General features: G+C 55.1%; 2 protein-coding genes across 5 annotated transcripts in view; both read left to right on the top strand.

Annotated features, from left to right (window-relative positions):
• DAG1 (dystroglycan 1) overlaps positions 1 to 20,851 on the top strand; it is a 49,734-nt gene extending 28,883 nt beyond the window's left edge. For all 4 annotated transcript variants that reach the window (XM_065845943.2, XM_065845945.2, XM_065845947.2 and 1 more), the window contains 2 exons: positions 5,489 to 5,885; positions 18,000 to 20,851. In XM_065845943.2, coding sequence (XP_065702015.1) covers positions 5,604 to 5,885; positions 18,000 to 20,408 — 2,691 coding nt within the window. In that variant the 5' untranslated portion in view covers positions 5,489 to 5,603 and the 3' untranslated portion in view covers positions 20,409 to 20,851. The remainder of the gene's footprint in view (positions 1 to 5,488; positions 5,886 to 17,999) is intronic.
• Positions 20,852 to 22,146: 1,295 nt separating this feature from the next.
• Positions 22,147 to 25,822, top strand: NICN1 (nicolin 1, tubulin polyglutamylase complex subunit). The gene is made up of 6 exons (XM_065845651.2): positions 22,147 to 22,305; positions 22,701 to 22,874; positions 23,157 to 23,270; positions 23,743 to 23,814; positions 25,158 to 25,262; positions 25,424 to 25,822. The coding sequence occupies exons 1-6, from the start codon at positions 22,147 to 22,149 to the stop codon at positions 25,463 to 25,465; spliced, it is 666 nt and encodes a 221-aa protein (XP_065701723.1). The 3' UTR covers positions 25,466 to 25,822.
• The last annotated feature ends 58 nt before the right edge of the window (positions 25,823 to 25,880 follow it).

Below are 25,880 nucleotides of genomic sequence, written 5' to 3'. Positions count from 1 at the left end.
AATACATGGTGAGCATAGCTGCAGAAGACTGTTTTAAAATGCAATTTTAGGGCAAAGAATAGAGTACAGCTTGGTTGGACTGATGGTGTTTGGAGTGACCAGCTAATGATGGTGAGCTTGGGGGCTCCATGAGCACTGATGGGGGCTCTCTGCTGAGCAGGCTTTCCCTTGCAGTCCCATCTCTGATGCTGAGCTGCCCGCTGCTGTGTTTTTGATGTATGCATGGCTATAGGAAGGCAGCATTGAGCCAAAAACTTGTGAATGAACCTGTCTTTTAGAGAGACAGCCAGTCTGGGTGTGCAGCCACTGTCCCTGTGGGTGCCTGGTCAGCACCTTCCCCCACTGTGCCCGCCGGTGCTGCTCAGTCTGTGTGACCAGCGCATCTCTGTGCCGTCCCTGTCCTGCACGTCCCTCTCCGTAACTCATCCCCAGCGCGGCAGGAGCCCAGGCCATCCTCTGACAGCTTACATGGAGGTTGGAAATAACCCCCCAAGTCATTTGCAGCACGTTGTAGCTTATACCGTAGGCTGCCTTTGTTCCAGGATACATCCAGAGCTGAGCAACACAGAAACTCCTGCTGTTTCCCAAATTTCACTCTCCAGGATGTTCTTTGTGCATATAGTGTGCCAGGCTTGCAGACTAGCATACTTTTAGTCTTGAGGAGTCTACTTCTATTAGTTCATCAATTGGGTGCTGGGTTGCTCTGCCCAGGTGTGCTGCCTCCCAGCTGTTTTCCCCTCTGCCCCTCTTTCCTGGACTCCTTTGGCACAGCGCAGACGTGCCCGGAGCACCCGCTGCCTCTGCCCACTGCCGGTGCCTGCTGCGGTGTTGCGGAGCGGGGAGCACGTACGGCAGAGTGCCATCTTTGTGTGCCGGGCCGGTGACGCCAGATTTCATCATCCCTCCTGCTCGCTGCCTTGACACGCAGACGCACGGTAGCTGACAGGACTTGCCCGGAGATGCTCCTGTGGAAACACGCACAGGAGATCTCTGCAGAGACAATACCTCTCTGCTGGAAAGTTGCACTGGCCCTTTTTAACCAGGTTGGAGTTCGCTTCCTTAGAGAGAGGCCACACGTTTAGTGCTTTCTTTAATGGGGCTATTGGTAAATAAGCAATCAGGTAAGTGGGATTCCTCCTAACTCTCCTAAATACCTTCTTATCTGGAGTAGAGAACTGCACAGCAGTCACCTGAGCCTCCTGCATGCTAGGCTCAGTGGCGCTAATATGCTGGCAGTGATTAATTACCGCAGCCCAGTGATGTGATGGTGTGCTTGAGCAATTGGATTAGATGCAGCTGGACGGAGACTTCACTTTCGCTGGTTCTTGCTGAAGCAGTGCTGTGATCGCCCCCAGAGGAGGAGCAATATCTAGGGCAGCCATGCTTCTGCTGTCAGGACACAACCCTGGCCCAACGCTCCCCATTCTGAGCTGTGCAGAAGAAAAGGTCTCTGGGAAGATGCGTGGCCAGGAGTAGATACTTTGTCCTGCTCTCAGTCCCATCTGCTGTCTGCGCTATTCTGCGTTCCTGAATAATGAAGGTAGAGTATGTCCTTAACGTGCCAGTGGGCCTTCTTGCTGCATGGAGAAGGAGCAAGCTCCAGCATTGTCTTAACAAGTCAGCATCATATCAAGTGCAGCATCATATCAACATAACTTCACCCAGCAGGCCCAGTTCTGTGTCTCTGGGATGGGGTTTTGGCACTGGGGATCAGGCATCAACATTGGCACGTGCACCAAGCACTAGCGCTGAAGCAGATGTTGCTGCTGACTTTGATGTTTCATCCAACACTCTGGAGGTTCAAGTTTGAGACCAAAAGAGCGCTCTCAGAAGCCGGATGATAAAGAAAAAGTAATTTCTTTCAGAAGATCAGATAGAACGAAACATCCTGAAATTCGGGACTAACCTGAAGCTTTGTGTTTGTTCTGTGAAACTGGGCAGTAGGGATCCTGCTGGAAGAAGGAGCACTGTGCCATGCAGAGAAGCTGGGGTGGTCCGGCCTTCCCTTGTAACTGGGAAATGCTGTCCAAGTCCGTTGGCCTTATGGCCTGATGCTTCCCGGAGATCAGCAGACCACCTGCTGAATGCCATCTGCGTTTGGGGTTTGGCCCTGTTTTGAGCTTGTGGGAAACTGAAGCGCTGAGATTTTTGGCTGCCAGAGAGTTCGAGCTCTGTGCCACTCACTGGTCACAGACAGTGATCCAGAACACTGACTTTTCCCACATACAACTGGCACGATGTGTCAAACCAGCTGGGTTTCATCCATGGTAGTACTGTGTGGAGTGAGCTTTTGAACCTGAGGCATCGTGCAGGTCCCCAGGGCTTGTTCAGCCTCGCTGCAGGTGACATCTCCTCTGTTCTGCAGCCACATAGGGACCTGCAGTGCTGGTGGTGGGGGACTCACTGGGCAGGACTGCTGGCTTTCAGGCAGAGGACCTTCTCTCACAGAAAATGTTGAGCCTTGAGGCGATGGTCCATGTGGGCCTCAGCGCTGCGGGCAGTGCCGTGTTCCAGCTCTCTGCCGGGCTGCGCACCCTGCCTCTCCTCTGCGCACACTGTGAGAGGCTGGCACTGTTTCAGCTTCTGTCAATTGTTTGGTGAGGTGGAGCTGTGTTAAGGGATTTTTTTTCTTTGGTGGTGGTGCAAGTTTGTTCTCAGATCTTCTGTTTGTTTGTGTTGTTTTTTTTTTTTTTCCGTATCAGCTACTGAATTCCTTCTGTACCTCCCGTGTGCGCTGCTTCCATATGCAGAGGCTGTTCTTCTGTAGAACTGCTAAAATGAAATTCTGAATTTGTGTGACCTGCAAATGTCACACGAGGCCTTCATGGCCGGTGCGTGAGTTGCTTGGCTGAGGGGCACATATCAGATGGGCAGGGTTTGTTGCCTGCTCTGATAATTGTTTCTGAAATGGGCAATGACTTAATCTTCCTCTCCTGCTTGCCACAGATATCAAAACCAGCTCCTTTCTGCCCAAATACTCCTCTCCATCCAACAAAAACTGCCCCAGGGTGGATCCTGTCATTTGGCTGAGCAACACGGGGCTGCGCTGTGCAGGAGCTCCACTGCAGCCGTGACAGGGCTGGGACTGTCCAGAAGATGTGGTGCCAGACCCCTCCGGGCGTCTTCACACCTCCATGTGGCTGTACCAGACTGTCTGTCTGTCTGGTTGTCTGGGGCGTTTCTCCCCGGCTCAGGCATGGAGGCTCAGCATGGCCACGTTTCCATGCTGGTGGCACCTGGGCCCCGCAGCAGCCACGGGGCTGCTGGGTCCTGCTGCCGCCGCCACTTTCCCCCTCTGCTCCCAGCGAGTCTCTGGTCCTGCCTTGTTCTTGCTGTGCGGGTTGTGTTCTGGTCCTGCGCGCAGCAGGACTTCCTAGCAAGCAGGCTTCAGGAGAGGTCGCTCACGGGACAGGGCATCATCACAGCAGTGTCCATACCCCGGGCACCACGGAGGCTGGAGGCCGTTCCTTTTTCTGCTAATTTAAGGCACTGCAGGGATGAGTGTCCCTTGTTTTCCTGCTGTGATCATCAGCAGCCTCCTCAGGATCTCTTGCAGATGTGTCTGGAGAAGCAGCTCAGGCATCTCGCTCTGGGTGAAGACCACCATGTGCTTGGTTGCTTTTGTGAAGAGCCTGGCCTTGGCTTCCCTGTTGTTTTGTGTGGTGTTTTGCTGTCCCAGTCAGTTCAGGCAGTTGGAACAATGAGAGCAGCAGGGAAATGGGCTTTCTCCTGGCACTGGCATCTCACCAACCATCTTCCCATCTCTTGCGGTTTCCAGCAGTGTTATTCTGCCTCTGCTGTCTCTTGCCTTCCACTTGAGACAGGGTTTCTGCGATTGGCAGTGGTCAGATCAGATATCTGCTGTAGCCTGTGGTTATTGCATTCAGCTCATAATTTCCACTACCCACAGCCGCCTTTGATAGCTGTGACTGCTCACTGGGTCCATTACCTATGCGTGGGAAATGCCAGCCCCTCTGCATGGGCGGTTTGTTGTGAAAAGGCCCATCAAGGGGCGAGAGTGTGCTAGTGCTTGTGTGCTGTCTCAGCTTCTCTAGAGTGCAGGTTTTGGGGTGAGCAACCGAATCTTATCTTCTGTCATTCCTAGAGCCTGCTGTGGTAACCTTGGGCTTGGTTGCCAGCACGGACAAGCCCTCTTCCTGTTTCTGCAAGCCCATGGTGAGCAACACACTCTTACCTGGCCGCAGGACAGCTGTTCATGCTGCCCTGGGAGCTCTGCAAGGGCAGGACGCGGTGGGATTTCCCTTCCCACCCGCTCTGGCTCCGGGGTCTCTTGGTACGGCGTCACACAACGCAGCTGGAATGGGATAAAATAAATCAGAGCGTGCTCAGAGGACTGGGAGCCAGTGGTGAGGAGTTGGGCTGGGTTTGCTTTGGGAATTTGGAGCCGCTCCTCTCTCAGCCTGGACAAAGGCAAGTTGTTTCAAGACACGCAAGTGTCCGTCCTCCCATCCTGCGTGACCTGCTGCCCCGCTTGTTACCTCAGATCAGTGACAGAGAGCTGCGCTGGCTGCAAGCTGAGATGCGAGAGTGGGCAGTGTGGCTTCCCTGGAGCCCCAAATGACTCCATCCTCCTCAGTGAACCCCCTGGCTCTCCTGCAGACAGGCCAGGCAGAGGAACATGGGGGCGCGCACAGATCCGGGACTCCATGCAGCCAAGGGAGGAGCAGCGAAGGAAATTACGCCCCGTAGGAAGAGAGGAGAGAAAGGAGAGGTGTGACCCAGGGGACCAGAGGGAGGGTGAGGATGGGGAGGAAGCAAATGAAAGAAGAAAACAGCAAAACGAGGGAGAGCTGGAGGTGTTTCTTGGCAGACTGTGAGACCAGGTGGGCTGGACGATGTTAGTGGTGATGGACACACTGTGTGTAGCTTACTGCAGTCTGATTTTTGGGGACATATTGCTGGCCCCAAAATGAAGTTTAAACACACTGGCTAATGCCAAAAGCTGGAACTGAGAGGGGGCTTGGCTCATGGGTCAGAGAAGTAGAAGCGTCTGTTGTGCATCAAGTTGTTGATGGAGTACCAAGAGGTTTCTTGGGGTTTTCGGATAGGATAACTGGCATTTGGAACCACTGATGCCTCAGCCTGGCTTCAGCTCGCCTGGAAAGGTCCCGTGTCACCACTCTGCTCTCTCGGCTTCAGTTGTACCTGCCCAGGTGACATCTCACTCCTTGTGCCTATCTTGGGATGGTGTCGCTCCCAAGCAGCAAGAACATGGCAGTGTGCACGGAAAAGCAGGAGGATCTTGTTTCCCCAGAGAAGCTGTATGTCAGAAGAGGAGAAGCTTTTGGTTTCTTTAATGGTAGTGATAACTCTTACAGTTAAATAAAAATAAAGAAAAAACAAAACTAAGAGGGTAGGGTGGCAGGGTGCCCTCTATCCATTGCAAGGTCTGTGTGTGTGTGTGTGTGTTAGCGGCTGGCTTGGATATCGTGATAACACCCTGACTTGGTTCCTGTTGTTTCCCCAGGTTCACAGGACTCCTAGGATGAGGCTGCTGTGAAGGACCGGCGGATCCCCTGCCCGTGCTGCCGCAGATTCCCCGCCGCCCCGTTCCGGCTGGAGCACCGTTGCCGCCGGGCAGAATGACTGTTGGGTGCCCCATGCAGCCCCCGTTCCTGGGGAGGACTTGGCTCCCCGTGCTGCTGCTGGCGGCCTCTGCTCACTGCCACTGGCCCAGCGAGCCGGCAGACGTGGTTCGGGACTGGGAACACCAGCTGGAGGCCTCCATGCACTCCGTGCTCTCGGACCTCCGGGAGGCTGTGCCGGCCGTGGTGGGCATACCGGACAGCTCTGCCGTGGTGGGACGCTTCTTCAGAGTCTCCATCCCCACGGATTTAATTGCTTCCAATGGAGAAATTGTCCAGGTGAGAAGTACCATCCCCTGAGGTTCGTTTTCTGTTCTATTCTCCCAGAAGTTGAGCTGGTCACCCCACTCATAGGCTGGGTCACGAGCAGACTTAGGGTTTTGTAGGACTATGGGAGAATGGTTTAAAAAAAAATCCTCACTTCACTGCAAAGTTCTTTTCTTGGATAATAATGAAGAGAGGGGACTTCTCGGGATGACTGGTCGGGTTTGTTGGCTGTATTTAAACTGTGAAATACTCTGCCCCCGCAGTGATGGGCACAATCATAAGAAGATGTTGCCTTGGGGTCTGGGGAGCTACAGATTTCCTGCGCCCGCTGCTCTGACGCGCAGGGAGTTTGCTTCGCTGTGGTAACAAAACATTGCTGGACAAACAGACCTTGTTCTGCCAGCAGGGCTCTGGGCTGCTTTTGACACAGTCTCTTCTGACCTCGTCCCTGAGTCCTCTTGGGAAAGATGGGAGCCTTTCTCTTTATCTGACTTACCCACATGCTGCTGGCGCTGCAGACACCTGAAATCTGACTTTTGGAGCTCATCCTGAGGGCAAGAAAGTGTCAGAATAGCCCAGAGGAGGGTGGGCATGCTGCTGAAAACATGCTTGCTCGTCTTTAGTCCTTTCCCGGGAGGGTGCTGAGAAGTTTTCTTCTCAGCATCTGCTTGCCTGGATCGTGTGGAGTTCAGAAAATTCTGTTCTTAAACAGAATTACCTTCCAATCTTGGGATATTTTTTCAAAGAACAAAATTGAAAATAGTTTTAAAAATCTATTTTTAGAAAACATTATATAAAAGACAACCTTCTAGTGTGTCTCAGAAGATCAGAGGGAGATGGAGAGCAAGTCGGGAGAAAGTCTGACATCTCAGCTTCTCCTCCCAGGCAGGATTGTTTTAGCTCTGTGTACTGTCACGCAGTTATCTTGATCCAAATATGTGATCCCGCTGGCTTCAGCGAGGGTGCTGGGACCGTGACGTGCCCGTGGTAGGCAGAAAATCTGAAGAATGCATCTGTTACCGACAGATGGTCAGGTGGGGAGGAGGAAGGTGGTGGGTGAGCCCCTGGCTGGAGCAGTCGGAGAAGGGGCCGGGCTGGTTTTGGAGCAAAGGCTGTGACATTTAATTGTCCCTGCGGGCCAGGAGGCTGGCTCGGGGGGAGGTGGTGGTGCCTGCCCTGCTTTAACCACAGCAGCTTTCCTGAGCACAGGCACCCGCGTAGCGCTGGGCTGGAGCACTCCAGGCGGGTGCAGCGAGCCCAAGGTCTTGTGTGATGGAAATGATATCTTTGATTTGGGATTTTGCATCGGAGTGGCTTGTTCTGGTGTCGTCTAATGGCAAGAATGATTTTCAGTGTTAATAAAACAACACCACAGCTTCCTCTGTCTCCTTTTCTGGGCACAAAAGCCACCTGTGATAGCTGCAGGAAAATCCTGATAGATTATTTTAACCCCACCTGATAGCTTTGAGCAATACCTCTGCGGCTCTGGACATGAGGCATGTTTGGGAACACCAGCAGGTCCCTGAAGAGCTTTGCATGGAGCAGGACCCAACAGTTGCTGTTCAAGTGTAGTTCAGCGAATGCTGGGAGCGATTTTCACGCTTGACGGTGGGTTTGCCCAGATGCACATTGCATCTGTTCACCTTGAAATTGATTTTTAAAAGTACAGCAGGCTGGCTGACTTAGCCAGCGTCTCTGGGAGGACTCTTTTGAGGAGAATGTGCTGGCTGCGGAGCACCGCTGACCTTTGCTGTGGGGACTGGATTCCTGGCTCACGAGAACTGCGTGGGCAGCGTTGGGTGCTGGGGTGCATTTTTGTTGTACTGGAAAGTTTCAGGGCAAGTCACTTTTGTCTTTTTCCCAGGCTGCCTTGCATTTCTCAGCCAGAGCAGTAAAAGCGTGACACTTCTGGGTCTGGCTAACTGGCGTACTTAAACCATAGTAAGAAAGAGTAAGGGCTGTGCCCTCTGAGGTGAAGCACTGGCTCAGAGTTTACAATGAGATGAGGTTGCCTATATGCAGACCCCTTAAATTTCTAAGAAATTGGCTGTTATTTAGTTTTGTTTAAAAACAGCTGACAGTTGATGTCCCCAAGTTCCCAGGAGCTTCCCATCTGGAGCCTGAAGAAGGTGTGATGGCTTCATTTCTAGATAATTCCCACCTATTATTTCTGGGCTCAGTTTGTTTGGTGGCGGGGGAATCGCCTTGAAGCTGCTTCTCAGATCCCCTCCCTGCTTGTTAGCAGATTCCAGCCGGCCATAGACAAAATAATTTTCTCTGCAAACTTGGTTTGTGGGCTGGAAACAACGCCAGGCATCCACAGCGTGGTGGGGGAGTGCCGCGGGCACATCTGTGCAGACACGGGGCCCTGGGCACAGGTACGAGCTCCTGGGAGCCATCGCCGGCGTTTCCCTGCCACCCCCAAGATGCTCGAGAACAGGTGAGGTTTTTATGGTTAAGTACAAAGGAAGTTTATTCTAACGCGCTCAGGGAGTAAGTCAAGACACCAAGGTGGACACACAGAAAATGAGTAAAAAAAACTACTTCATGTCTTAATTTCAGAGTCTGGTTTTCACATTGTTCAGAGCCAGCTCCTAGCAGGGCTTTGTGGCCATTGTAACTAATGGCTGGCAACTAGAAACCCCTGTTGCCTGTGCCTTGGCTTGCTGAGCGTGTGCGATAAGCGGGGTCAGGCATTAACGTGTCCTCTGAAGGGCGGCTGCAGCTTGCAGGTATTTCAGCTGTTGGATTTGGGGGCAGGTCAGCCCAGACACTGTCCTCTAATCCTTGCCACTGCAAGATTGCTCTCCTGGTGTCTGAAGGTGTCTGGGACATGAACGCTCTTTGCTGTGCCTTCCCAAAAAAGGGTTAACACCCTGCAGCCTTTCCTGCTGCGTTTGACACCAAAACCTTGCCATTTTTACAAGGGTTAAAACATTCAATCTCCCCCTGTATGGTACACCCCCCTCGCTATGCATAACGGAGCTGCTGGGGCTGGTCCCCATGGTCAGTCATCGCTGCCTGACCATCTCCTACCCCATTTCCACCCGAGGCTGTGCCGCGTCTGACCCGTCACCTCTCAGCTGTGTCCTGTTGTTGGAGAACAGGTCACGCAAGGACCAAAGACCAGGTTGGATTTTCCCTTCCTGCCACTTCCATTGGAAGCTACTCCAGAATCTGGCTGCTCTGATTAAAAATGTAGCTTCTAGCCTAAATTTAGAGATGGCTAGAAATATTTATATGTGCTGCCCTTTAGCTTAAATCAATTCTACCTTCATAATATTTACTTCCTTTATGTATTTATAACTGACAGGCATATTCCCCTGTCTTGATTTTTATTTGGTTGAGCAAGGAGCCTCTTTAGTCTTTTTCATAAAATAAGCTTTCTTTTCCTCTCTCCATCTTTGCAGCTGTCTTCTGCACCTCTTCCAGCTTGAGTTTATTTTTCTTATGTTTGCATGAGCACATATACTCCAGATGAAATTTTACCAGAGCCTCTCATAAAGGCATCAGAACTTCCTTTTCTCATCTATAAATAACCTTTTTTTTTTTTTTTTTAATATATCCTACAATTGTTTGCTTTTCCATGTCTGCCTTGCTTTGGCTCGGACATCTTGCCATCAGCTGAAATATCCAGGTCTGTAGTTTTTTCTGCTTCGAGTCGTTGGGGTCCCAGAAGAGGACATGAGGCAAGGCATGGGATCATTGATTTTTGTGCTGCCGATCTTGGTCTCCACGAGATCTGCCAATCCCATCTCCAAGGCTGTCCCATTTTTCTTGTACTAAAACGTAAGCCTCCCATTGCTGTCTGGGTGATAACACAAATAATGGAGGTGAGGACAGTGACACTGGTGTCACTCTGTCAGCACTGGGGATGGTGGCTGCTCTCCACCCATCTCACCTGCGAGGACACCCTGGCACAGACCAGGAAAGCTGACACTGGCCTAGGCCTGCGACAGAAGCAGCTCACAAAGGACATTGACCTGGTCATCACCTCCATCCTGCACGCAGGACGTGGGTTGGACTTGGTGCAGAAACTGTTGTAGAAAGCATCTGGCATTTGAGCCATCGCACAATCCGATATCCTAAATGCAGATGTCCGCTGTATACAAAGACATGCCGTTTCATGGCTTTTGTTTAAAGGTGGGTCTGTAAGGTATGCTGGAAGGAGAGAAATCCGTGGTGTGCACTGCTTCCCGAGGCACATCGCCACACAAGCAGGTGATTTGGTGTGTGTTCCTTGAAGGCACCTAAAGCTGCCGACCTGGGTGTATTTGGTGTGGGATGGATCCCATGGAGCAGATCTGTTCAGGTTCATTCACCGATGCTGAGAAGGTCTCAGGTGAGCACAGCTAAGTCTTAGTATTCTTGGCTGTTCTTTTGTTTCATTTTGTAGTGCACCGTCTCAGCAGTGCTTTGTTGGGAAGACAGATAAAACACATAGCGAGGGCCCCAAGAAGCTGTATGCAAACAGAGCTGGTGTCAAGTGATTAGCACACCTGAATTAACTCACACAGCTGATGTACGTGGTGCAGCTGTGCAGTGGGTTTGTGGGGTTATTGAACTCTGGATGTTAATCTGGGCAAAAAGGAGCCTGATTTTTCCTGTGGTTGTTCTATTTGCTGTCCGTTTAAGTGACTTTTACTGAACAGCTTTATTATGATCAGACTCCAGGGACCTTGTTTTCTAAACAGGATCTGCAGGGTTGGGTTGCAGGAGTCCTAACATCTCGTACATGCTGCCCGGGCTGTCCTGCACACCTCAGCCCTGCTCCGACCCGAAGCAAAGGGCTGGCTGTTGGCAACCAACCTGCAGTGCCAGGATGCTCTGTTTCAGGCAGCAAAACCATGAAATACTGATTTTTTTTATTTTCTTCTCTTGCAATGATCCTTATTCCAGAGAGTTTTAACTGAATGTGAATTTTCAAGTGGCATTCCTCAAAGGAGGAAGACGAGCAAAGAGCACTCCTGAAGGGCCGTGTCATCACTCTGAGTATCTTAAAAGGCTCTTTGTGTCGAAGCATTTGAGCTTCACCTCGTCCCTGGGGTCGCCAGTTTTCTTGCACTTTGCCTACCCAGAAGGTGTAGCAACAGCAGCTGTTTAGAGGGGAGCGCGCTGGGACAAATGCCAGTGCCTGGAACAGGTCCAGGCAAAGGACTTCTTGGGCAGGGCTTTGCTCAGCTGCCATGCTGCAATCTCAGTGATAAGATGGGTTGATAAGATTTCTGCTGGGGGGTTCAGGGGGCTGCTTATCTTTTTCCTGCAGCAAGACCGTGTTGGGGAATTTGGCATTTTCAGTGCACGCTTAGTAACAAGCTCTGAATTTGGAGGAGTGGAAAATGTGACTCAGTCTTACTATAAACTTAGCTTTTCAGCCGGGCTGGGAAGTTCCTTGTTTTGTCCTGCTCTTAGGGGTCCTTGCCCTGAGTATGCGGGGAGACTGAAGAATGCGACAGCGAGGAGAATCCTTCAACGGAGGCTGGCAGGACCCGGCTTGCCTTCCCTCGCCGTGCTCCCCAGTGCCGGCTTTCCCGCAAGCTGCTGATGGCAGGAATAAATTGCCAGGGCTGGTGAGCTGCGCGGCGGCAGCGCAAAACCCCCAGCACTTGGCATCCCTGCTGTGTGGTATTTTTGCTTCCCTTTGGCCTTTTGCTTATAAAAAGTCATGCTGAAAGCAGAGCCTGGCTGAACTTTTTTTTTAAAGCCGTTTGAGGCTTTTCCTGCCCCCCGAACAAGGGAGAAAGCGGGGTGTGGGCAGCCTGTGCTGACCCCGGCCCTGGCGCGGGCGGCTGCTCCTTCCCGCTCCAACAATAAGGCTAAACAAATCCTTCCAAGCTGCTTGCATGGGCCGATGAAAGGAGGATTTCTTGGGACACTCAATGTTTTGTAGTGACCTCCCCGTGAAACAGCTGTTGTGTTCCCTTGCCCAGGCAGAGTGGGACGCTGAATGGTGCCCTTATAGCAAACACAGAGGCACATCTGGGAGAGAAGCCGTCATGGTAGGAGTATGCGAGGACGGCATGAGCTGAGTGTAGCCCCTCAGCCTGCACAGTTCCGAAGCCATTTTGCTGATGGTGGAGAAGTTGGTAAGACAAAGCATTGCCCTTCGAGGAGGCTGTGGCCGCGGAGGGGAGGGGATGCATCGCGTGTTTGAGGCTTTGCTTGCCTGTTTAACGGTTGGAAAATGCAGATTAGCAGCAAACACAAACTTCTTGTTCGGGTTTTCATGAGCGTGTGGAAGTAGAGCAGCCACTTCAAGTAGCTTTGGCACCTGGCCCTTCAGTGACTGAAGTTTGAGCTGGAAGTCAAGGGCCAGGACCTGTGATCCAGCCTCTGCAGCCTTGCTCTCCCTGAGCTCAACTTTCGGAGCTGAAATGTTTGATTTTTTTATTAAGGTGACAGCTTCAGTGCACAGGGGCATTCAGGAAGAGCTCTGCAGGGCTTTCACTGGGACCATCTGGAATGTGGGGTTAGTTTGACCATCCTGCCCTGTGCACAGAGGAAGCACCAATTACTGGCTGTTCCCTTACAGCGTTTGGTCTGTGAACAGAGGTGATGAGCTCCTGCTGGCTGTGAACACTCAGGTCACCAAGGCTGATGTACTTCTGAGAACCAGTCAAGCCTATGGGCTGTTTTTAGACTTTCAGGGGCAGATGCGTCTGCATGAAATGTCCTGGAGCAGCTTGTTTTTGTCCATGAATTCCTGCACCTTTGGTGTGAGGCGTGCAGGAGAGCAGTGTGGGCTGAGGATACCCCACAGCTCTGGCAGGGATCGCAGTCCCCTCCATGGGGAAGTGTGTGTGCTGAGATTCACCCCGCTCGCTGTGCCAGCGAAATGCAACTTTCTGCAGACTGAGCTTTCCCGTGGCACAGTGCTATGCGGTGGCACCGTGGCTGTGCCTGGCAAGTGGAGACTCCGTGAGGTGTCCGTTCTCTTTTTACCACTGTTTTCTGGCCTTTGTGTTTCTAGGCAAGACCCATCTGATGTCCTCCCTAGCTTGTACTTCTGATGTATTTGAGGCAAGGAGGGGGGAAGTTGGATTGGAGGCTCCTTGTGTTATCTGGTTGCACACAGGTGAGCGTCCCTGTCAGGGCTGCTCCTTGGGGCCAAAGACTCGTGGCCGTTGTGATCTGAGGTTTGTCGCCTCCTGCCCCGAGCCGTTGTGTTCCCCAGCCCGATGCAGTCGCGCCTCCTTCTGCAGGACCTGCGCAGAGCAGCGGTACCAAGATGCTTTGACTGCGCTTCAGTCACTGACTCCATCTTTGTGTTGATGAAGAAGAGGAGCACAGAGCGAGCTTCCATCCTCTGACTCGGGCCCCACGTTCTCATCCCTTCTCTTAGCCCCAGGTGGGCTGTACCAGCACCACGAACCATTGCAGTGCCCGTGATTCCAGCAGTACTGTGGCACATGTGGAACCTGTGTCTCTGCCATCACACGTGGGACAAGTCAGCCCAAACTCTGCCTGCCCCCATCTCTGGTTTCACCATCTGTTGCTTCTACTGCCAAAACTGCCCAGTGTTGCTGCATTAGCAGGGGGTTATGATGAAGCTGGGTTTAGACAAACAGCTTAGGTTTGACTCTTCTCTGCAGCTGTATTTGCATTTGAATTGTCTCTTGGTTTCCATTTTCTCTACCCTACCTGCTGGTTAATTGCTCGCAGGAGCCTGAGGCTGCAGACTTGGTTAAACAGCGGTTAGGTCAGTGTGCTGGAGCACGGTTCAGCTGCCGTCTGCTAAGATGTTGGAAGGGCTTAGCCGGGGCACTTTTCATTACTGGCCGTGTGTGTTAGGGTGATGCCGAAGGAGCAACGCAGAAGGGGAATCTGTCACACAGTGAGTTGTCATCAGCAGTTATACTCCAACTAAAATCCTTGGCATGGGGTCCGTGTCTCACAACAGCTGGACGCAGGAGGGGAAGGGGGTGGTGGGAGACCTGGCAGAGCCCAAAAGCAGTGATTTTTTTTCTTTCAGGGCTGATTTGGAGCGGCAGAGGAAGGAGCTGAGTCCTTCATTGCGGTGTGCTAAAGGGAGACCTGTAGCAGGATCCTACAGTACCTGGCTCCTGGTGAAAGACTCACCACCTCCTTTTTGGAGGGTTCATGGGGAGGAGGAGGACTAAATTCTTCGAGGATTAGCGGGCACTCTTGTAGGCAGGAATGCGGTTTTTGCCTGAATTCCCTCGGAGGCAGCAGTTTTGCTGGCTGCTCCTTTGCTTATCTTTTGTCTTGTTGGCTAAAGGGCTTTCAGATCTAAGTTCAAAAAAAAAAAGTCAAACCAAGCTATCTTCTTTCATGAGCTGACTGCTCTTGGCTGGCCTAAAAATAACAGGCCGTGTATATCCGAAAGGACTTTGTGAACAAGGTCTTCAAAACCAGCCAGACCACTGTATGTATTTAAGATCTCAAACATGGCTAATTTTTTAATGGTGTTCAGTACACTGCCGGGCTTGTGTAATCTTTACTCGATAAGCATTCATTTACAATTATCGCAAATAATGGGAAAACAAAGGCAGCCTTCTTTTTCTTGAGCAACGGAAGAGTTATTTTGAAACCAGAGAGGGAAATGACAGGGCTTAAGGCTGATATTTATTGCCTACATAGAAAACCGGGAAACTTTTAACATGAAAACTAGAGATCCCAAATGATTAACTATGTGTAGCCTTACCACATACCCTTTGAAGCAATATTTGAAGGAAACATTGCAAGAACAGAGTCCATGGCTCCCCTTTTCACACCACACAAACACAGCAGCCACCGTGACCAGGACGGACCCACAGTGAGGGCTCCACTGCTCAGTGTTCATTTAGGATCAAGGATTTTTATTCAGTCTGATAATTGCTTTGATTATCTAATCTTGCTGGGCTCTTCCTTGATCATGCAAGCACGGATGGGTTTCGGTGCCAGGGCAGCAGCTGTGCTCAAAGCGGAGCCGTGGCATCCAACGCCTGGGACTTGCTGCCGTCCCAAAGATTTCCCAGGGGAGGCACAGGCATCTTCATGGGTTTCATAGGCATAATTCACAGAAATTTGATTTTATTAATCATCTCTTTCAGAACCTTAGAAACACTTCTCATCTCCTTACAGGTTGAATACAGCTGAACTAGCTCAGCTCTTTTTAAATCAAGTTGAAGTGGCTTCATAACTGTTTTGCAGCCCTGGCATCCCTGTTAGAACAAGTTGTCCCAGTAGGTGATTGCCTAGCCTGGTTTTCAATGTGAATCTTTCTAGCTGCAGTTTCATTTTCTAACATGGGCCCAAAAGAGCGTGAGCTCAGGTATAAATTTTGGCTTAAGATTGGTTTTCCAAGCAGAAATATTCAGACTGGCCTGTGCCTCCCTCACTGTCCTGTTTGCACATGGGGTTGGCCACCTTTCCTGCATGAGTCTGGCAATCGAACATAGGAGCACACATGACTGAATAGAGAACCTCCTTGTGACATGAGATTAAAGGTAGCGCTGTGCCCAGGGAGGAGGGAGCATGCATTTAACCATTTTATTCTTCTTGATTGTGTAAGCCTCAACCATGCTGCGGCTTTTCCCAGCTCCTGGTTCTGTCCCTAATGTCCACCAGCCCTGCCGTTCCTCTTCCCTGGGGGCTGATTTTGGCACATGGGGACAAAAAGCAGCACCGTCCAGCTCCTGATGTAGATGCTGGGTAACAGTGGGTGCTGTCCTGGCATCTCTGGTTTTAGTGAGCGCAACAAAATTCTACTGTTTTTAAAGGAACACAAGTGCAGGTTGACCCTTGTTCTGGCCAGGCAGGAGCAGTCCCTGCCTTTGTTCTCCCTGGCAGCAGAGGTGCCAAGGATGGACAATTTGGTCCTTTGTTCCCACAGGAGGGAGGTTTGGCTCCTGTGCCTGTCTCAGGTGAAGGGCTGGGGTAAAAGCAGCTCCTGTTCTTGCTGTGGGGGGAGTGTGTGCAAAACTCCCTGGGTAAACAGCCAGGCCGAGGGGAGGGCTGTCTGTGTCTCGTTGCCTCGGTTCAGGTGGCATATGTAGGGGTGTGGGGCCCGTGGGGCGGCGTTCTCCAGGTGGTGTAAGCAGGAACCATGATTTCCTGACGTCGGATATTGCTGCTCAGGAGTTAACTAGAAGCTGTGCTAACAGCTTTAAACTCTGCTCTACAAACTGTACCCAGCACGTCTCATGATGTGCTCTCCAGCTTGTCCAGGCTGGCGGGACACGGGGTTGATCCCGTGCAGAGCGCAGGAATGAGGGTGTTGGCCCTGCGGTCATGGCCGAAACCCTCTGCAGCTCTTGCACAAAACCTTTCTCCTGCTGCTACATTATCCTTGCAGAGCTACGCATTCAGACTCTTCAGTGTGCTGAGACCCGTGGCGAGGGGTCTGTGAGCCCCCTGCCCTTTGTGCTGCCTGGATCCACCTGCGGCAGGGAGTGGCAGAGGGCCCCGAATTCGCCACCTGCACAGCCCTGCAGCTCTGGCTGCGACTCTGTGCATGCCAGGGGCTCTCCCAGCATGGCCGGACCAGGTGAGTCCAGCCCCAGCTCTGCGCCAGCACATTGCCTTGCAAAGCTCCTCACCCAGCTTTGCGTTTGGATAAATTATGAAACATGTATGAACTTTACAGAATTGCAGAGTAACCCAAGCACCCTTTCAGGAGGAGAGCTGGAGCACAGGCTGTGTCTCTGTGGGACCCAAAAAGTTCTATTTTCTATGGGTGGGGGGAAATACCTCGTGGCGAGCTCTGGGAGGCCCAGCCAGGGCAGGCAGCACATGAGACCCTGCTGCCTGCAGCTGCGGTGCTGCCAGGCCCTGTGCTGGGAGCGCTGGTGGTGGATTCCAGGGGAGGCACTTTCCAAAATGCCTCCAAGCCCAGGGAGATGGCGAAGCTCATGTTACTTGTCCCAGGGTATGTAAAGCCCTGGGAAATGTCACAGCCCACCGAGCTGGCAGCGTCACCCCTTCCACCCATGATCAGCAAGCGGTTGTAGCACAGACGGACAGACATCAGTTCATGGAAATGTGGGGAGGGGATCCGAGGTGGAAAGAGAAGGGTGGTCTCAGAAAGCACAAACAGATAAACTGGGAAGCAAAGGCAGCTGGTGAGGTTGCTGCTGCTCCCCTGCACCCTATGGAAACGCCATCGCTGTGTAGGCTTCCCCTGCGGCTGGGCTGCACGGTTTAAAGGGAAAGCTTGTGCTTTCAGACTGCACTTTGCCAAGCTGTGCCACAAGCTGTGTGAAAAAGAAGCGTTGCTGTTGAGGCAGTAAATAGTGCGTTGGAGTCCTGAGGAGCCTGCGGTCCAGGCCAAAGCCGCTCGTTGTTTCTAGTCTGCAGAAGCAAGTTGTTATGTGAAGTGAGATCCTTCATTATGAGCTAACTCTGAGCATAAAGCCAGGCTGGCACGCTGTCCCGTCTGGTGTCCAGCAGCACCCCAGCCCCTTGCCATGTCCCTGCCTGCCCACGCTGCCCATCGCAGCCCTGGGGTGACAGATATCGGGTTTGCTCCCCTCCCTTGTTGTTCCTCTGGCTGTGCAGGAGGATGCCGTGTTTTAGGCAGTGGTGCAGCACTCGGGATTTGCTGCTGTGTGGTGAGAGCTGCTGTGCTGCAGCCAAGTGGGGCCTCGGCTGTGGTTTACCGGCTTCGGGCCCCTCCAGCTCAGCCTGGCTGCTGGGGCAGTGGGACGAGGCTGAAAGTTAACAGCAAATGTACGTTCTGTGGAGCTGCTGGAGCAGTGGGCTTGCAGGGTGGGATTGGGTGAGGAGGGCAGCGAGACAGCAGGGGTGGACGAGGAGGAAGAGGAAGCAGGAGGAGGACAATTGTTGGATCAGTGAACCTCACCCTCAGCTTCATAGCTGTCCCTGTGACTTGGACTCCCCTTCTGCCCTTGGAGAAAACAGACCACTTGTGCTTAGTGGTTGCACAGAAAGCGCTAGAGAGCTGGTGGCTGCAGGCAAGGGACCTTGGCAGGACTTGCTGACCTCCCATGGCTCCTTTAGCCTATTGGGACCAGCACACCCGGCAGAGCTCATCTTTGTTACCGTGCAGAGGAGACATGGGCACATGTCTAGTTTTTTTCTTTAATCCTTTAAACTAAGTATTATTGCTGCTAGAACCTGTCCTAATATGGTACTTCTCAAAGCATCTTCTCTCTCCTTTGATAGATCTCTGAAGCTGGGAAGGACTCCTTGCCTTCTTGGTTACACTGGAACGCGGAGAGCAGCTCCCTGGAAGGGCTGCCCCTTGACACGGACAAGGGCGTCCACTACATCTCGGTGACCACGCTGCAGCCCTTCCCCAACGGGAGCTACGTACCACAGACCGCAAACGTCTTCTCCGTTGAGGTCCACCAAGAAGACCACAACGAGCCTCAGTCGGTGCGAGTGGCCGTCCAAGACGCGGGTGACGTGGCGCCATTCGTGTGTGGCTCGGAAGAGCCGGTCACTATCCTGACCGTCATTTTGGATGCCGACTTAACAAAAATGACACCAAAGCAGAGGATTGAACTCTTAAACAGAATGAGAAGCTTCTCAGAGGTAGAACTTCATAACATGAAGTTGGTTCCTGTTGTAAATAACAGACTTTTTGACATGTCAGCCTTCATGGCTGGACCAGGAAACGCAAAGAAGGTGGTGGAAAACGGGGCCTTACTCTCCTGGAAACTGGGATGTTCTCTGAGCCAAAACAGTGTCCCCAACATCAGCAAGGTGGAAGCTCCAGCTAAGGAAGGAACCATGTCTGCTCACCTCGGCTACCCTGTTGTTGGCTGGCACATTGCTAACAAGAAACCTCACCTCCCAAAGAGGATGCGGCGGCAGATCAACGCCACCCCCACACCTCTCACTGCCATCGGGCCGCCCACCACTGCCGCGCAAGAACCACCGGCCAGGATCGTCCCCACCCCGACATCGCCCGCCATAGCACCTCCAACAGAGACGACAGCACCCCCTGTCCGGGAGCCCATACCGCTGCCCAGGAAGCCCACGGTCACCATCAGAACAAGAGGCCCCATCGTCCAGACCCCCACTCTGGGGCCGATCCAGCCAACCAGGGTCACAGAAGGCACCGGCATGGCCTCGGTGCCGATTCGCCCCACGATGCCCGGGTACATCGAGCCCACAGCGGTGATGACACCGCCCACAACCACCACCAAGAAACCCAGAGTTTCCACTCTGAAGCCAGCCACTCCATCCACGACGGATTCCTCCACAGCGACAACACGAAGACCTACTCGAAGACCCAAAACGCCCCGTCCAACAAAGCCTCCCAGCACCACCAGATCCCCCATCTCCAAGCTGACAACGGCCTCCCCACCGACACGTGTGCGCACCACAGCCAGCGGGGTCCCCCGGCCCTGGGAGCCAAATGAGCCACCCAAGCTGACAAACCACATCGACAGGGTTGATGCGTGGGAGGGCACCTACTTCGAGGTTAAAATACCATCAGATACTTTCTACGACAAGGAAGATACCACCACTGACAAGCTGCAGCTGACCTTGAAGCTGAAGGAGCAGCAGATGCTGGAGGAGAATTCGTGGGTGCAGTTCAACAGCACCAGCCAGCTGATGTACGGCATGCCGGACCGCAGCCATGTCGGGAAGCACGAGTACTTCATGTACGCCACCGACAAGGGCGGGCTCTTCGCCGTGGATGCTTTTGAAATCCACGTCCACAAACGCCCCCATGGGGACAAGTCTCCGGTGAAGTTCAAGGCCAGGCTGGAAGGGGACCACAACGCGGTGGTGAACGACATCAATAAGAAGATCATGCTGGTGAAGAAGCTGGCTCTGGCCTTCGGTGACAGGAACAGCAGCACCATCACCGTGCAGGACATCGCCAAAGGCTCCATCGTGGTGGAGTGGACAAACAACACACTGCCGCTGGAGCCCTGCCCGCGGGAGCAGATCCGGACTTTGAGCAAAAAAATTGCAGATGACTCCGGCGGGCCGAGCCCGGCTTTCTCCAACGTCCTGCAGCCCGAGTTCAAGCCCCTGAACGTGTCAGTGGTCGGCTCGGGCAGCTGCAGGCACATCCAGTTCATCCCCGTGACGAAGGACGGAAGGGTGATCTCGGAGGCGACACCAACAGTGGCAGCGGGCAAAGACCCTGAGAAGAGCAGCGAGGATGACGTGTACCTGCACACGGTCATCCCTGCCGTGGTGGTGGCCGCCATCCTCCTCGTGGCCGGCATTATCGCCATGATCTGCTACCGCAAGAAGAGGAAAGGGAAGCTGACCATCGAAGACCAGGCCACCTTCATAAAGAAAGGCGTCCCCATCATCTTTGCCGATGAGCTGGATGACTCCAAGCCCCCACCGTCCTCCAGCATGCCCCTCATCCTCCAGGAGGAGAAAGCCCCACTGCCCCCCCCGGAGTACCCCAACCAGAGCATGCCGGAGACCACACCGCTCAACCAGGACACCATCGGGGAGTACACGCCGCTGCGGGACGAGGACCCCAACGCGCCGCCCTACCAGCCTCCCCCCCCCTTCACCGCACCCATGGAGGGGAAAGGCTCCCGCCCGAAGAACATGACCCCATACAGGTCCCCACCGCCCTACGTCCCCCCGTAATGACCGGGAGGCTCTTGGGGGGAGAAGGGGCCTCCAGCTCCACACCGGTGCTGTCTGCCAGCCGGGAACCCCAAACCCCAGCCGGCCCACCCCGGCTGTGCCCGCCGCACCGGAGCACTCGTGGGACTCACGGGGACACTCGTTTTATTTTTGCCTAACAAGCTTTGGTTTTATTTTATTCATAGAAAAAAAAAAAATCTCGGCTCAAACATGCCTTCCCGGTGGCCGGGGCTTCTGGCCGGGGCGGAGGCGGCGGGCAGGGAGGGGGGACGGGGGTTCGGGTCGGGGGTTGGGAGGCGCAGGCAGCACTGGGGTAGCACTCTGGGTCTCCGCTGTTTGCCTTTAACACTAACTGTACTGTTTTTTCTATTCACGTGTGTCTAGCTACAGGACGTAACATGAAAGGTAGCCTAAAAATAATTAAATTCAAGGGACTTTCTGAAGTCGATGTTTTTAAGTTTTTACATTTAATCTGCTGTTTACCTAAATGGGGGTGTGTAGTTTTGGGGAGGGGGCAGACAGTGCTTTGCTGCAGGCGAGCTCCAGGGGCGATGTGGGGCTGGTTAGGGGGAGCCCCTCTGGGACAGCCACCCTCCTCCTTGGGGGATTGGTTGCTTGGTTTGGGGGTTGATTCTTCTACTATATATTTTTTTTAATCAAAGAAATCCTGTTTTTCTCACACATCACAAAATAACCATCGGTTGGGGCGGGCTGGCTGGGGGTGGCTCAGCTCGGGGGGCTGAGCCCTGTGCCATGAGGGCTTCCTGATGAGTGCCGGGGTCGGGGTGCGCTTTTTTGGGTAAAACCCCTCCCCATGGGGTGTGTTAGCGACGGGGTTATTTTCTCTGCCTTGTCCTGGGTGAGAGTGGTGCCTGAGCAGCCGCGCTGGCCCTGGCTTTGCCCACACGGCTGCTCCTGCTGCTCCGCACCCGGATGCTGTTGGAAAAGTTTAAAAGTTTGGAGGGAAAAAGAAAAAAAAAGAAAAAAAAGTTACAGGAATAGATAATAGTAAAAAAAAAAAAAATCAGTGAACTCTCAAATCTAATTTTTTACTAAATTTTTGATACAGCCTCAAATTGTTTTATTAAAAAAAAAAAAAGGACTGAAAACCCGGTGTGCCGCTGCCAGCAGTTTGTACGAGCGAAGCGCCCGGTACCGGCTCCCGAGACCCCCCGCCCTGCCCAGGCCGCCCCCCGCCCGCCCGTTCCTTCACTCCCTGGACGTTGTTTTTCTCTCCTCCGCTCACTCGCGTTACCGTTGGGTTTATTGTGTTTCCCCGGGGGCACGTTCGGGAGCAGCGATCACCCGGTGCGGCGGGGTGTCTCGGCGCACCCCGCAGTGCCCGCCCCCAGCGCCGGGCGGGCGGGGGCTCCCCCTCCGCTTGTGGGGTGTCCCCGGGGGCTCTCCCGGGCCCATCGGTGCCGGCCGGGAGGGAGGCGGGGGGGCGGGTGGGACCGGGGGGCGCTCGCTCCTGAGGGCCCGCTGTGCTGTCGGTGTCGCGGGGGCGGTTGCCGCGTTGTGTAACGGACCGTGTGTCGGGTCAATAAACCGTGTGCTTTGCCCCCGCGCTGCCTCTGCCGCCGCCGCGAGACCGGCCCCGGACTCCCTCGGGCGGGGCGGCGGGAGCGCGGCGCCCCCTGCCGGCGGGAGCCGGGCCTCACGTTTCCGGTCCGCGCCGCCGCGGCGTCACCGCGCCCGTCCCGGCCCCGCCCAGGAGGGGCGGCCGCGCTGCGCCGCCATGTCGGGAGCGGCGGGGCCATCGGCGGGACCGGGTCGTTCCCCGCTGCCCTGCGCCCCCCGCCCTGTCGTCCCGCTCCAGCTGGGCGGGGGGACCGAGCCGGCGCGGCCCGGCGTCGCCGTCATCGACATCCGTTTTCCCCGCGGTGCCGCCGCCGACGTGAGTGCGGCCCGGCCCGTGCGGGGGTGCCGGTACCGGTGTGGGCGGGGGGGATACGGGGAGGTGTTCCCGGCGGGGGATGCGGGGGTGATGCCCGTCCGGGAGGGGTATGGTGGGGGCGGCAGCGACCCTGGTTGGGGGGGATGCCGGGGCGTGGACCGGTAGCGGTAGGGGCGGGGAATGCTGGTGCCGGGGTATTGCCGGAGGTAGCACCTGTACCGGGGTTGGGCGGGATGCCGGTGCCGGTGTGGGAGGACTGGGTGATGATGCCGGCTCCGGGGTGGGGATGGTGGTGCCCGTGCCGGTCCCTGTTCGGGAGTGGGGGGGATGATGCCGGCCCCGGGGTGCGGGAGGGGTGCCGGTGCCGGTGCGGGGCTGATGCCGCCGTCCCGCAGGTGCAGGAGATCGTCTTCAGGAACTTCTACACGGCGTTCCTGAGCGTGCGGGTGCAGCGGCCCGGCCCCGGCGGCCCCCGCCGCTGGGTGACCTGCCTGCGGGACCACCGCCTCATGCCCTGTCCACACACCGAGGAGGGCTCCCAGGACTACTTCTCCCTCCACCGCCACCAGGTCGGCACTGCCAGGACGTCACCCGTGCCCCCGCGGATCCCCCTCTTTGCCTGCACCCCAGGATGGTTCCGGATCCCCGGGGCCCTGTGCTGATTCCCTGCATGCTGTCCTGCCTGTGCCCTGCTCTGCCCAGACAGCCACCACAGGGTGACATTTCCCTCACACTCCTTCCATCTAGGGTGGGTTTGGGTTGTTTTGGGAGCAAATCCCAAAAGCTGCCCCAGAGCAGCACCAGCCTAGCCCCCCTGGCAGCAACAGTTTCCCCCGTCCTCGTCCCGACAGATGCTGTGTGACATGGACCAGGTGACAGCGGTGCGGTTCATCCTGCGGCAGCCCTCCCCAGTCTGGCTCCACTTCACCATCGAGGAGCTGCAGATTTTTCCCCCCGGACAGAAGGTGAGCAGGTGCCAGTGCTGCCCTCCCTGCCAGGCGTGGCCAGGAGCTCCAGGACGCGCCAGTGTCCCCAGCCCTGCGCCTGGCATTGCTCCTTGCAGCTCTAGGGGCTTCAGGCACTCTCCAGAGGACACAAGGCTGTGGGTCCGACTCCTTGTCCTTCACTGGGGCACTTGGGGTCCCCTTGCACGCTGGGGGCCGGGTGAGGGGCTGGGGCTGGCTGGAGCAGCCCCAGCCCTGCCCATTTTGGAAGTGGGTGCGTGTCCGAGCAGCGAGATGGAGCTGGATGTTCCTGCAACAAATTATGGTTTGGAAACATCCACCCTAAACACAAAATTTCCTTTAATAATTGTAAAGCAGTACTTGTACCTACACCAATATAAATATGACCTCCAAACTGCAGTATGCTCCATGGTGTGGGGGATGAGGGTGGGCTCGGGAACACCGCTTCTGTGACCCTCTGCCTCTATTTCAGAGCCCCCAGAAAGATTTCACCTCCTGGCTCTCCCAGCTGACCCCTCCGGAGCAGCCAGCCAGCCTGCACGGGGTGAGTGATCCCCGCCAAGGTGTTTTGGGGAAGGAGGGACCTGTGTGGGGTGCCAGCTGTGCAGGTGAGTGTCCCTTTGAGGCTGCTGGCCCCATCCCCACCTCGTCAGCTCCAGAACCTGACCAGGAGCAGCTGTGGATCCCTGAAATGCCCTGCCTTGGGCTGGGAGTAGTTTGCAGCGTTGAGAAGAAAACTGTCTCCGTATTGATGTGTGATTTGAGGTGACACTTAAGTCTACCTGCCTCTAGTGTGGGGACAGGAGCATCCCTGTGGGAGTGGTGGGTGTGCAGCGTCGCTCAGCTGGCAGGTGAGGTGTGTGGGGACAGGGTGGCCTGGGTGGTCCCCAGCGCTTTGCAGAGCATGCGTCCTGGGGAGCACGTTGCCCAGCCAGGGCGGCATGCAGGCGGAGGGAGCTCACAGCCATGGTGCATGTTCACGGCTTGCGAGCCACATCTGCCTGGCCAGCAGCCTTTGGTGAGCAAAGTCCATCAGAAGCAGGGCAGAGCGGGCAGCTGGCTTGGCCACAGAAACCTGTGGGATCAGGTACTGGCGTTGCCTGTAGGAGCAGGCTGTGCGGGGAGTGGTGCCTGTAGGAGCAGGCTGTGCAGGGAGTGGTGCCACACTGTCAGTGCCACCGGGGCAGTTCTGGCGCCGGGTTTTGGGGCTACAGATCTCGCACCAAGGCGGTAGCAAAGCTTCTGCCAGCCTGGCAGGTCTGGGGGTTCTAGTCCCTGTTCAGTTGTCTGGCAGGTGGGAGAGGACACCCAGTCCCTCGGTGACCACTTGGATCACGTCTCCCTTTGCAAGGGGTGCTTTGGGGGAGATGCCAGGAGGTGCTCCAGGCTCAGCCGTTCCCAGCATCACCACAAGGCACCCACCAGCAGCTCGGTGCGGAGTTTGCCCCAGCCTGGGAGCTGCTGCTGAGCTTGTGGGTCCCCAGGGGAAGCAGCCCCTGCAGGGAGGTTTCTGCCACCAAGCCCGGGGAGCGCTGTGCAGGGAGGCTTTTGAGAAACTCTGGATGGCACAATTAGGTTTTTAATCATTAGCCAGAGGTCTGCTTTCTGTCCTCGCCCTGGACAACTGCCAGCAGACACGGGCTGCGTCAGCGCCACGGCCCCCAAGGCTCAGGGTCACCCATTTCCCCAGCTGCCTGTTTTTCTAGTGCGATGCCCTGCTCACCCCGTGTTGAGAAACCACCGGCAGATTGAGAGTGCGGGCATTATCACGACAGTGCCCAGCTCTCTGTGGAGCACAGCCATCCAGCCACACCGCTGCCTGAGCACAGGGCGACCAACCCATCTGGGCCATCCCTGCTCTACAGCACTATGACCCTTTTTTTCCAGGAGCTCCCAGACCCAGAGAAGGTGTCGACCGAGGTCCAGCAGATGTGGGTGCTGACAGAGGTGATCCGGGCTCGCCAGGCAGCTGCCCGCATTGGGCGCTTTGACGTGAGTTCTGCCCCCCCACCCGCGGGGCTCCGGCCTCACCGCATGGCTGGGGGAGCCCTCCAGGAGGGGCTGCTCCTGACCGGATGGGATGGGCGTTTGGAGGGTGTGCCCCGGCAAAGCGATGGTGCTGTGCAGGGACCGACGGCTTCTCTCTGTTCCAGGTGGACGGCTGCTACGATATCAACCTGCTCTCCTACACATGAGCTCTGCCGGCACTGGCTGGAGGAACTTGGTCCCTCTGTGCTCCCAGGGACCAAACAGGCTCCTCTGCTCCTACATCAGCCTTTGTCCCTGCGGTCTGGGGGGGTTCCAGGCCCTCCCCATGCCCCTGCCCCAGCTGCTGTGGCTCTGGTCCTAGCATGTCCTGTAGTGCTGGGGGCAGAGCCCGGAGCCCCCACCCCGCCTCTGCGCTGGAGCGGCCACTGGCGCTGCCTGCAGGACAAGGCTCCGCAAACAAGGGGCTGCTGGGCCTGGCGTCCGCCACGCTCGGTGGACCGAGAAGGCGCCGGGGGGGGTGGCGGGAAAGCCTCGGTCACCACTAAAAGCTGCTACATTGTCCAGCCTATGTCTGCCTGTCTCTTTTGGGGCGGGAGTGGGGGCGGGATGGCCGTGGCCGGG

The sequence above is a fragment of the Patagioenas fasciata genome, chromosome 10 (genome assembly GCF_037038585.1).
Source record: "Patagioenas fasciata isolate bPatFas1 chromosome 10, bPatFas1.hap1, whole genome shotgun sequence".
Classification (NCBI taxonomy): Eukaryota; Metazoa; Chordata; class Aves; order Columbiformes; family Columbidae; genus Patagioenas; species Patagioenas fasciata.
Note: the sequence above shows the minus strand (reverse complement) of the source record. Positions and strands in the feature narration are given on the sequence as shown.

Coding starts and splice junctions, on each gene's coding strand:
- NICN1 (XM_065845651.2), top strand. CDS start 22,147: ATGTCGGGAGCGGCGGGGCCATCGGCGGGACCGGGTCGTTCCCCGCTG. Junction 22,306..22,700: donor CCCGCGGTGCCGCCGCCGAC/GTGAGTGCGGCC, acceptor GCCGTCCCGCAG/GTGCAGGAGATCGTCTTCAG. Junction 23,815..25,157: donor AGCCAGCCAGCCTGCACGGG/GTGAGTGATCCC, acceptor CTTTTTTTCCAG/GAGCTCCCAGACCCAGAGAA.